At 40.3% G+C, this 12,811-nt stretch overlaps 1 protein-coding gene across 1 annotated transcript in view; it reads left to right on the top strand.

Annotated features, from left to right (window-relative positions):
* The window catches only part of PEX5 (peroxin 5), a 442,866-nt gene that overhangs the window by 222,489 nt on the left and 207,566 nt on the right, over nucleotides 1–12,811 (top strand). Inside the window, exon 8 of the mRNA XM_089444941.1 lies at nucleotides 351–544. Coding sequence (XP_089301067.1) covers nucleotides 351–544 — 194 coding nt within the window. The remainder of the gene's footprint in view (nucleotides 1–350; nucleotides 545–12,811) is intronic.

The following is a 12,811-nucleotide window of genomic DNA, read 5'->3' as shown; positions in this document are numbered from 1 at the left end:
TAAACAAAATAAGAACAGGAACAGCTCTAAATCAAATTGTTCCTTTTTGGACGGGGAGTAAAATTGAAACATTATGAATGGAAGTACACATTTTTATTGAATTGTAATTAAATCTCCTTGAAAATAAACATTTCAGGGCATATTTGTTCTACTGAGTGGCATACTATTCTTTGAGGTGCCTTTAAAGCAGTATGATGTTTCAAGCAGTTCTTTTGTTTGTCTTTCAAATTGAAAAGTTTAAACATCTAAGATGATGAGGAAAGGTAGTGTTAGATTTCAATTGTATTTGCTTTCTTTATATTGTAAATATTTTCGAAAGGTTGAGTATTCAATTTGTTATGTTCTTTCAGCGTTCTCATCATGGGGATGCGTGGGCAACTGAATTTGTAGAAGAAAAGCAAGGAAAACAGGAAACTGATGATCAATGGATAAATGAGTTTTCGAAGTTGCATATGCAAGACTGGGCAGATGAATTCACTGATCATATGTCTAAAGGCATTTTCGAGGATGGTTCTGGTGATACTTGGGCAGATTCTTATGAAAAGTAAGATATATTTGTTCGTAGTTTGGAATCAAATATTGGTTATCCAAGAATAATGCCTTTTCTCTGATACTTTGTTGGATGATTATATTTGACTCGAAATATGTATGATAAACTACAATATAAAAATCTGTCTCATATTGAATTAGTTATGTGACCCCAGCATATCTTGCGGCTTCTTTGTTAGTATTTATGCTTTCCTGGGCTTCCTCTTATTGTCTCATGCCATAGCTACTGGGCTGCCTGATATTTATCCAAGATGATTTTGAATGCCATTTTTATGCCATGCCACATAGAATAGAGCTATTTTTCTTTCATAGTTAATTCCAGTGATGGAAAATTCAATGTTGTAAGAAGAACTTCGGCGTAAATCACATGTAGACATACCTTTGTCTACATGTGATTTACACCGCAGTTCTCCTTACAACTATTATGGATCACAGAAGCCTCAATTCAACAATAAATTCAATGTTGGCAAAAAATTGGCTGGGTGGATCAAGTTATTTATTTGTTTATTTCTTTGTGACTAGTGGAGTTGGCAACTAGAGAGATCTTGTAGTTGTGTGACATGGGGTCAATTCTGTTCACTACAACTATAACCACTAGGTGCACGATGCCTGCCCCTAATGTGGACATGGGTTGATTGGGGCGATTGAACCAAGGACCTCATAATAATTTACATAACACATTTACATTCTTTTCCAAGTGAGCTACCCCTGGGGGCTGCTGGGTGGATCAAGTTGGAAAATCAGCAAAATCAAGAAAAAATTGGTAAAACCTGTCAAGCGTAAACTCGAACCTGAAGAACTTAGATAAATCACATGAAGTTCGAAGGTTTTGTAGCAGTGATTCATTCTCAATGTTTTTAATGAGTATAGGATACCATGATTTGTAGATCTGCTTGTAAAATTCACATTTGTTTGGCATTAGGCACTACATAGAATAGTGTTTTTATTTACATTTTTAAGCAGGAAGACAGAAAGTGGGTGGCATGACACAGGAACCAATGATCTTGGAGGAGGAAGCCCCATTTTTATATTCCCTCTTAATCGTAGCATTTTTTATATGACAGTTGAGCAGGAACTGGTGTATGCAAGTTAGATAGATAGTAAAGAAATCAGAACATGTCTTCAAGTTAGCTTGCTTCATAGCAGAATTTTAAAGACATTGGCAAAAGTTATAAGTGATCGCTGACCTTCATCTTTAGCTATTCCTAAAATTTGTATGATATATATAGTTTGTTAAAAAAAGGCAATGTACTACCAAAGTCAAGCACATATAATCAATCTGATATACTTTTTAGCACACAGTGAGCTAGTGGCATCAAATAACATTTTGTTATAATTACATATGGTGACATATCCGTTGCATATGTTTGGTGTGTGATATGCAATAGGCTAAGTTACCAGGAAACAGAAATGGATCCGGATTTGGATTAAGATATAGATCCACCAGATTTTTGGAAAGCTAGGATCCGGATATTGTGGGGACACACCATGTACAAAAAGTACAATTATATTTTTCTTTATTTCAAAAATCAAATTCAACATTAAAAATCAAAACCTTTCAAGAATCACAACATTAGAACTGAAATCATTAGATAATTTATTTGACGACTGAAACCATGATGCATCTTTCTTTATACAAAAAGGATAATTGTAAATACATAATTTACTGTCTCAACAATGATCACTCTATTGATATGGTGATGTGGAGTATTTCTAAATACATGTCCAAAAATGGGTCTGCATGCTCATCATTTGAATGTTTTAACTCTACATCATGATCAACCTGTCATATTCCCTGAAATTTGCTTTCAAATCTAAAAGTTCCCATCTAGTTACAATGGTAAATGAGTACTGTACATTGTTTGAGAACATGCTATAGTCTATTTATCATATTGTTATAAGTGGGCTCTTGACCTAGAGTTGGATGTGACTTATCTAATTAAATTAGTAATGGCGTAGCCATCCTTTGTACACTATACATTATTATCTATATATTGTCTGAAAGCTTTCCTGTTAGCATTATCAAAATATGAAAATGAAAATTTTGATGTGTTAGACCTTTCCTACTAGCATTATCATGTGCTATACATTCTAGAGGTAATTAATAACTTAGTTATACAACTATACAACCTACAGATTACTCAGTAATCAAACTAAAAATTTAAATAGAATATTTGGTTTTTAGGGTTTAAACAAGTGGCAAATATTCTTTAAAAATTAAAAAATAAACCAAAATCTCTGATGTCATTTGCTTGGGATCCTCCATGTGAGGGCTAGCTTGCACAGGATCCATTTCAGTAGCATGGGATCCATTTCCAAGTTTGAAGGATCTGCTTACGTGGTGGATCCTACATGGATCTGCGTGGATCCGTATCTGTATCTGTATCTGAAACACTGGATTTGCATATCCAACATCAAGACCTCATTGATCCGGTAACATAGGCAAAGAGTATTCATTGAAGACATTAGAAAAAGCCAAGTCAATTTTCTAATAGATAACTTTGTCCCTTGATATATGTGAAATTTTTCATAGGATCAATGCTGCCACTCTTTTGCTGGTGTAATCAGGCATTTTATATCCTTTTCACACCGCCTTTCATATTTTAATTTGTTTTCACTTTCATACTGCATGGCTGTACAGAGTTGTGGTATGCTCCATAAAAATATATATCTTAAAATATTCATGCTAGAACACAACAGAAATGATAAATTGTGGTAAAAAATGATGGAAATGTATTATTTGAAAAAATGCTATAATTTTCCTTAATCTACTTTAAATTAATAAAGCATTCTAGTTGACCTTTGGCCTTTTGTTGGCCACAGAAGTTTGCATTCTACTTTATTTATTTTCTCATTAACCAAAGATCTGCACCTACAGACCTAGATACCTACTTCCTGAGTCTTGAGCTTGTACCTTGGACCTGTACTTCGCATGTGTGATGTACATGCTTCTGTGTCCTGTACCTGTCCTGCATTATCAACTGTACCCACAGTTGTACAACATGATCCCTGAGTAGCCTCCCTCTCCACTGTGGTTGTGCTCAACATTTCTCTGGTGTCAGTTGAACCATCAGTCTCTTTGACCTATATTGAGGTTGTTTTCTCTTTTCCTTGTATGACAGAAGCCTCTTCATCACCATCACTACAATGTACAAAATTGGTTGACTTTTTTGTGAGTGATCCCTCTTCTGCTTTTTGTAGTCCCTGTTGTAGTGACCTGGGTTCTCCCAGTAATAAGAGATCTTGTTATTGCTGCTAGAGCCACCTTCACCTTTCCCTTTGCCTTTACTGTAAAAGGTATATTTTGAGGACTTTTTGTCTCTGCAAACATCAAGTACACTTGCTCTTCCTGCAGTTTAAGTCCAATCTGTTGAAAATTGGTAGCTTTGGTTGGTATTTTCGTGGTCAAAATTGAAGAAGAAATTAATTATTTTCCAGCTGTCCAAGTTGGCTCAACCAATTTTAGGGGTTTGACCCCAAGGTCAAAACCATCCTCTTGACTCATAGATATATCGACTTTCGTTGACCTCATTTGGGCATCACAGTACACTCACTCATTTGATCAATCACAAGGAGTTCTGATCACACATCCGAGGAAGGAGAATTATTTCTGCATTGACCAGCTCATTTGGCTTCTGTTGAACAGCGTTGACTTGATTCATTTCTCTTGTTTGTCCAAGTTTTGACTGAAGTTTGAAGGCTGAGTTCTCTGTTGTTCGTTGACTGTCTTTGACTGAGGATTTGTCTCTGTTCTGGTCTGTTGACCAAGAGTTGACTGCAGGTCAACTGTTGCACTTTGACCAAAATTAACTGTGGAAATTGCAGGCCGAATTTTGGCTCTTTGACCAGCAGCCTTAGGCCGAAATTTGGCCCTCTTTTTCAGAGTTTGATTGTGAACTGTGTCTTGACTTTTTCTCTCCTTTGACTGGTTTTGACCTGGGAAATTATTGAGGTCAAAGTTGGAATTTTGAATGGATTATTCTGATGTATCACTGATGAATTGAATTCTCTGATAAGGAAAGATTACCAGGTTTTCCCCCTTATGGGGTTTTGTTCCAAGAAATTTTGGTGTCTCTTGATTTATTGTTTTCTATGATCTCTATTGCTCTATTGAAGTTTATGGTTGAAAATTTCAAGTATATCTGCTTAATGATTGGAATGCTCTAAAGAAGTCAAATTGTATCATTGGAAGTAGTTATCAATTTGAAAATTTGTTCTAGTCTTGTTTGCTAGTAGAAAATTGTTATGCTCTTGACCTGCGAGAAGATACCAGAATACCAAATATGCGAGGAAATATACCCAGAACACAAACAATAAGAAATAACAGCATGTATTTTATTATTCACGAAGGAAAGCAATGTTCACTTGCCTCTTTGAGGGGGCAACCTCCAATAGCGCTGGGCTAATTACAAAATAAGACACGACGCTCCTCGAGGGGAGTCTCTATCCTTTATATAGGATTCATACATGCAATACCATGGGTCAATACCATGGTCCTTATTAATACCATCTATCTAATACCATGGCCCATTTGCAACTAACTGTGGTTCCTTCTTTAAATGCAGGTCAACCACTTACAATTATTAATATGGGCTTTATTGACTCTCTACTTAACTATAACTATGACTCGACCCTATTACATAAATAAGGGGGTTAGGGTTGGACCCTAACATGCCCTCCCTCATAAAAATAGCCTTGTCCTCAAGGTTGAAGCCGCAGAAATTGCTGAAGGACAGTCGCTGGTTCCCAGGTCACATCTTCTGGAGAGGTGTCTTTCCACTTGACGAGGACTTCCTTGATCATGAGGCCGCGCAGGTGCCGTTCTCGCGTGTCAAGAACCTGTACAAGTTGGAGCCAGATTGAACCTTCTTCATCCAATTCCAATAGACTGCTTTGAACTCGGCAATGGTTCCCAATCACTTTCTTGAGGCATGAGACATGGAAGACTGGATGGATTTTTACTGTGGGTGGCAAAGCTAGCTTGTAGGCTACTTCTTCGATGCGCTGAAGTACTTGATACGGTCCGTAGAAATTTGGAGATAAATTTTGACAACCCTTGTCTTTGAGTGATGTTTGCTTATATGGTTGCAGCCTCAAAAATACCTGATCCCCTTCTTGAAATTCGCGTTTTGAACGATGTTGATATGCCTGTTGCTTCATGCAGTTTTGAGCTTGATGGAGATTCTCTCTGAGGTGGGCCAACATGGTTGTGCAGTTCTGTAGGAGTTGATCCACTGCTTGTACCTTCGAGCATCCCTGGATATAAGAAGTAGGTGAAGGAGGGAGTTGACCATAAACTGCTTCATATGGAGTCATTTTGGTGGTGGCATGATAGTTAGTGTTATACCACCATTCGACTAGAGGTAACCACTGTACCCATAGATGTTGCTTTTCTGAAGTGAAACACCTAAGGTAGGTCTCCAGACATTTGTTGACTGCTTCATTTGACCATCAGTTTAGGGATGATAGGAAGTATTGAGTTGTAGTTGGGTACCTTGTAGCCTGAAGAGTTCCTACCAAAAGTTACTGGTGAAGATCGGGTCACGATCAGACACAATGGAAGTGGGCATGCCATGCAATTTGAAGATCTGGTCCATGAAAGATTGAGCCACCAAAGTCGGTGTAAAAGGGTGGGGTAGTGCGCAAAAATGAGCATACTTAGAAAGTCTGTCCACAACCACCATGATGACTGACTTGTTGCCTGACTTCGTAAGACCCGTAATGAAGTCCATAGAAACCTCCGTCCAGATTGAGGCCGGGATGAGCAATCGCTATAATGTGCCTGGGGATTTCATTGTTTCTCCTTTGTGGCGGTGAAATATGTCACACTCAGCTACAAAAGTAAGAATGTCCTTTTTCATGCCTGTCCAAAAGAATGAATGGCGAGTGCGAGCATAAGTCTTCTGAAAGCCTGAATGGTCTGCAGTGGGAGATGAGTGCAGCTCCGCCAAATTGCGACTTTTGAGGGTGGATGTTGGTGATATCATGACTCTGTCCTTGTAGCGAAGAATCTCATCCTGCCAAGAGTAGCCTGTTGTGGAATTTGGATCCGCCTGCAATTTATTAATGAGTTGGGAGAGCAAAGGATGTGAAAACCATTCCTTGCGAGCCTCTTCAATCCATTCTAGAATGGGAAGGGAGATTGCGAGCAGGGTGCTTTCCTCCTCAAATTGGCGTGATAAAGCATCTGCTACAACATTTTCGCACCCTTTCTTGTAAATTATCTCATAATCATATCCCAACATTTTGGCGAGCCATTTATTTTGTTGTGGCGAGGATAGGCATTGCTCTAAAAAATATTTAAGGCTTTGATGGTCTGTGCGGATTTGGAAACGTCGCCCCAATAAGTATGGTCGCCAGGTATCTACTGCATGTAAGACGACCATCATCTCCTTCTCATAGGTAGATTGTCCCAGATTTGTCCCACTTAGTTGTTGGCTAGTGAAGGCCAAGGGTCAACCTTCCTGCATTAAGACTGCCCCAATACCTGTACCTGAAGCATCACATTCAATCACGAAAGATTTGGTGAAGTTGGTTAGTGCTAATACCAGAGTGGAACACATGGCTTGTTTGAGAGCTATAAATGCCTGTTGCGCTTCGTCATTCCAGAGAAATGAATTTTTCTTGAGAAGGTGAGTGAGGGTTCTAGCAATGCGACCATAATTACGGACAAATTTGCGATAGTAGCTCGTGAGACCCAAAAATCCTCTCAAGCTCTTCAAGGTCTTTGGTTGAGGCCAATCCTGCATTGCCTGGATCTTTTTGGAGTCCACCCTGACACCTTCACGCCCCATAATGTGGCCCAAATACTCAACTTCTTCTATGCCAAAAGAGCACTTGGACATCTTGAAAAATAATTTATGCTTCTGGAGCAGTTGCAAGAGTAGATCTACATGCTGAAGATGTGTGGCCCAGGTGCGGCTGTAGATGAGGATGTCATCAAAGAAAACAAGGACAATTTTTCTGAGATATGGTTTGAGCAGGTGGTTCATGAGGCTCTGAAAAGTGGATGGGGCATTACAAAGACCAAATGGCATGACCAGGAATTCATAATGGCCTTCATGAGTTCGGAAAGAAGTCTTTGGAATGTCCACTTCTTTCATGCGAATTTGGTGATAGCCCAAGCGAAGGTCGAGCTTAGTAAAAAATTGAGCCCCATTTAGTTCATCCAGCAAATCATCGACAACCGGGATGGGAAATTTATCTTTGATCATCAGCTTGTTGAGGGCCCTGAAGTCTGGACACATACGCCATTCCCCATCTTTCTTGAGCACCATGACCACAGGCGATGAATAAGGACTAATGCTAGGACGAATGATGCTTGCTTCCAGGAGTTCCTTGATGATTTTTTCAATTTCATTCTTTTGGGTGAACGGATATCTATATGGGCGCACATTTGGTGGTTGGGCCCCTGGGACCAAAGTAATGCTATGATCATGTTCCCCTCTCGAGGGTGGAAGCTCATGAGGCTTGTCAAAGACTGGCAGATGGTTGTTTAAGATCTGTTGCATCTCAGGATGAATATGAAGAGAAGTGGGTTCGAAGGCTTGGATGGCATTAAATTGGGCTATAACTCCATGGTGGCCCTTTTTAAACAATTTTTCCATCCTATGTGATCTGATGATAGAGGGAGCACCCGCCTGGAGTCCGCGGAGGGTATGTGTGTGGTTGTTTTGCTTAAAGCTCATATATAACTCCTGGAAATCCATTGTGATTGGGCAGAGTGTGCAGAGCCATTTAGCACCCAAGACAATGTCACACCCTCCCATGTGTATGGCAAACGTGTGGGTCTTTAGTTGATAATCCCCCATTTGAAGTTTGACATTTTCACAGCGGCCTTCACATTTCATTACCCCTCCATCAACAATTTGGACCTGGAAGTTAGAGACTGCTCTAACAAAACAATGCACTGCTTCAGCGACTCTTTGATGGATAAAGTTATGCGTACTGCCACTATTAATCAAGACTACTACAGGGCGATGCTTAATAAAACCTCTGATTTTGAGAGTTTGGGGAGAAGAAATCCCTGGGAAAGCATGAAGCAAGATAACTGGTTCGTCAGGTGTAGCTGGGAGCGCATTGTCCAGCTGGTTGTCCTCATCTTCCTCCTTTGGTTCCTCAAATGGTGGGGCTTCCTCCGATGAACTGTGATCAGTAGCATCATTTTGAAAGAATTTGGGTTCCTGCATTTATGCCCCGGGGAGTATTGCTCATCATAGTAGTAACACAATCCTTGCTTTCTTCTTTCCACCATTGCCGCTGGTGGCACCTTTTGAACTTGTAAGTGTTTGGGTGGTGCTTGGAGCCTGGGTGGGGCGACCCTTGGCTATGAAATTTGGACGTGTCGACTGGGCCGCTAACGCGCGTTCTACTTCACCAGCTATCTTGCAAGCATCCAACCATGAGATTGGGTGTTGCAGTCGGATGTGGGCTTGTATGGCTTCTTTGAGACCACTGACAAAACATTCCAAGTAGAACTCATCTCATAGACCTCCTGTGTGGAAGGCTAATGCTTGAAAGGCTATAATATATTCTTGCATTGTTCCTGTCTGTCGGAGCTTAGTAAGACGACCCAAAAAATTAGATTCATGGTCGAAGCGATTCGTAAGGGCTTTTGCGAATACCTGCTAAGTCACGAGCCTTCCATAACAACGTTGATGCCACTGCCACCATTGCCATCTTTTGTTGTCCAAGTACATGCTACCCACACTTAGTTGAGTCGCATCATCTCTGATGTGATTCAATGTGAAATATTGCTCCATTTGTGCTAGCCATGTGGCCGGATGAGAGCCATCAAATTTATACATGTCCAGCTTGGGTGGTCGTGGTTGGGACTATTGGTGGTCTCCAAAGAGGTGAAGAGAATGGCTAGACTCGCCCTCAATGTTTTCATTAAAAGCATATGCCTCCGATTGTTCCCCCGACTTGCCCTTTGTCATTGTGTCAGCTAAGGTCTGGATCGTCTTCAGTAATGTGTCCAACTTTTGTTCAAGGGTGTCGATCTTCTCATTGGCCATAGCTTGAGCTCTGGTTTGTACCATGCACCGATCCAGTGCACTTGTCGTTATTGTGAAATAAAATTTGGGACCACCCGAAATTTTGACGCTAACAAGTGAATGGTACCACCTTGCTCAGCCCATTGACCTGATTCTTATGGGCTAAGTCTCCTATAAGCGTCTTGGGAGGGTCTCAGACACTTTTTTTTTTGACTTCGAAAGGAGTTTTACTCCTCGGTTAGGAATACTGCAGTAGCCGAATCCTAGAAAAGTAAATTTTGCCCAATGTCCTGCGAGAATCACACCTTGGTATAGGGGCCCACACAAATAGTCAGATCTGTCGGCTAACCCTCAACTGCAGAGTATGAGTAGGAATGTGGCAGTGATCGAACCCCTACTGCTAGATCTGAATGGTGGATCTGATTGTGGCCACTGCTACAGAACCCAAACGGCTAGATCTGAATGGCGGATTTGATAGATTTGATTGACGGATCTGATAGATCTGAATGGCGGATCTGAGAGATCTGAATGGCGGAACTGATTGTTGCGGCTGCGATAGAACCCCACTTGCTAGATCTGATCTGGCAAAGATGATGCGTGATCTAGAGAGAGACAAGGGAACTATGGTCTCAAGGAGTGTCAGGTGCTACAGATCGCAATATACATAAGGGTTTGACAGTAGTACTCGGCCCAATCTTTCAGGGCACTAACCAAGGAGGATCAATCGTACCCTTAGCCATACAACCTGACTACCCTATCGTACGCGCGAGTAATCTCCCCGAGTGCTGTTCTCGGTGTATTGTAGCAGCAAGATGACCGACCGTTTATCTATGGCGAGGTTTCAAGAGCGCCAATGGGGCTTCCGATATACCTAGAGGGTACTTGGAAGACAGTCCATGCGCGGTTCTGTCTACTGCACTACTACTCGAAGGGGTACCCACAGGGGTTACAAGGGAGTCCAACAAGCATGACCACCTCTTGTATTTCTTGCGTGCATGCCTCCCCAAATCTGCAGGTTTATGCGCTCAATGACAGATCCCGTGGTTTAAAGACGCCGGAACACGTCTCTAGCCAATTTTTTTTTTTGCTAAAAATGGAGATCCCACCGGCCCTAGAAAGTGCTCTGATACCACTTGTTATGCTCTTGACCTGTGAGAAGATACCAGAATACCAAATATGCAAAGAAATATACCCAGAACACAGAACAATAAGAAATAACATGTATTTTATTATTCAGAAAGGAAAGCAATGTTCACTTGCCTCTTCAAGGGGGCGACCTCTAATAGAGTTGGGCTCAATTACAAAATAAGACACGACGCTCCTCGAGGGGAGTCTCTATCGTTTATATAGGATTCATACATCCAATACCATGGGTCAATACCATGGTTCTTATTAATACCATCTATTTAATACCATGGCCCATTTGCAACTAACTGTGGTCCCTTCTTGAAATGCGGGTCAACCAATTAATATGGGCTTTATTGACTCTTTACTTAACTATAACTATGACTCTACCCTATTACATAAATAAGGGGGTTAGGGTTGGACCCTAACAAAAATCAACATGGAATCTGAGTTTTGGTGAAGGAAAAGAGCACTAAGGAGCATTGAGATCATCGTGAAGAGCATTGGGATCATCTTGAAGAGCATTGAGATCTTACGTCTTTTGTCTTGATTGGTCATCTTCATCATGAATTCCTTCATGAAGACAAAAAACAAGCTTGAAGGAGCTACAAACTTCAGAGCATGGAAGACTAGAATTGACCTTGTTCTTGCAAGGCATAAGGTCTTGGGCATTATGAAAGGAAAGGTTACTGAACCAATTGATCAAGTAGGAAAAGACAAGTTCCAAGAAGATGACATCTTGGCTATGAGCATCATTGTGGAATATGTTAGAGATCATTTGATACCTTATATTGCTGTTCATAAATCTTCCAAGGAAATGTATGTGGTTCTCACTAGATTGTACACCATCAACAACATTATTCAATCTATAAGTCTAAGGAATTAGCGTCTTGATGCTAAGATGAAAATGAATTGTACTGTGGCATCAAATTTCTTAAGGATATTTCAAATAAGAGATCAACTCAAAGCTATTGATGAAGAGGTACCTAATAAAGAACTGGTAGCTGTAGAGCTCAATGATTTCCCTGACTCTTGAGATTCTTTTGCATCAAGCATTAGTGAAAGAGAAACTACTTCTACTTTTGACAAGCTATGGGCTGCTTGCACTCATGTCCAAAGGCAAGATTTCAAATCTAGGTGAAGATTCTCAAGATTTTGCTGCCCATTCAAAGAATAGCAAGGGAAGAAGAAATTTTGAAATATTTGAAATACAAGTAGAAGACCTACTTCAAGATTTGGTCCAGGACTTGCTCGAGGAAGAGGACCTACTCCACAAAGAATACCTCCTCCTACCTCTCAAGAAAGAAGGGACATATCTACTATTTAATGTTGTCATTGCCAAGCATATGGTCACTATCAAAATAAATGTCCTCAAAGGAATGATTATCGAAAAAGGAAAGGGAAACAACATGCCTTTGCAGCTAATATTAATAAACCATCATACAAGAGGAGGCCCAGAAAGAAAGATTCTGATAATGATGAGTATTCCTTTTATTCTACTTTTACAAGTTCTAATGCAGGTCATGAAGAAATTTAGTTGGTGGATAGTGGTGCCTCTAGGCACATGATTGGAAGTCATGAGAATCTCTTTGAATTTGTTGAGAAGAAGATAGCTCAAAGAGTGGAGCTTGGAGACAATGGCAAGTACGAAGTCAAGGGCATTGGTTCATCGTCTTTCTAATTGGAATCAAGAGGTAATGTCTCTATTAACAACATTTTACATGTTCTTGGTTTGAAGAATTTGTTGTCCATTTCATCTCTTGAAGACAAAGGATATAGAATTGCCTTCGTTGATGGTCAAGTTCTAGTATGGAAGAAAGACTCCTCCTTTGAATCTACCAAGGTCATTGGTGTATGAATAGGAGGCCTATATCATCTCCTTGGACGCTCAATTCAAGCCTTGATACACAACACATTTGATCTTTGTGAACTATGGCATCAAAGGTATGCTCATGTTCATTATAAAGCTTTGACTAGAATGAAGGATTTTGTTAAAGGTGTACCTGAAATCAAGATTGAACATGATGGAGTTTACAAAGGATGTTCTCACGGGAAAAAAGTCAAAGGAAGATTTACTAGCAGTGATACTAAGTCCAAAGGAATCTTGGACCTTATACATTCTGATGTTTGTAGACCTATGT

This window comes from Pinus tabuliformis, chromosome 9 (assembly GCF_031772625.1).
Source record: "Pinus tabuliformis cultivar Carrire ecotype Pingquan chromosome 9, CPIR1, whole genome shotgun sequence".
Taxonomy (NCBI): domain Eukaryota; kingdom Viridiplantae; phylum Streptophyta; class Pinopsida; order Pinales; family Pinaceae; genus Pinus; species Pinus tabuliformis.
This window is presented reverse-complemented; position numbering and strand designations above follow the sequence as displayed.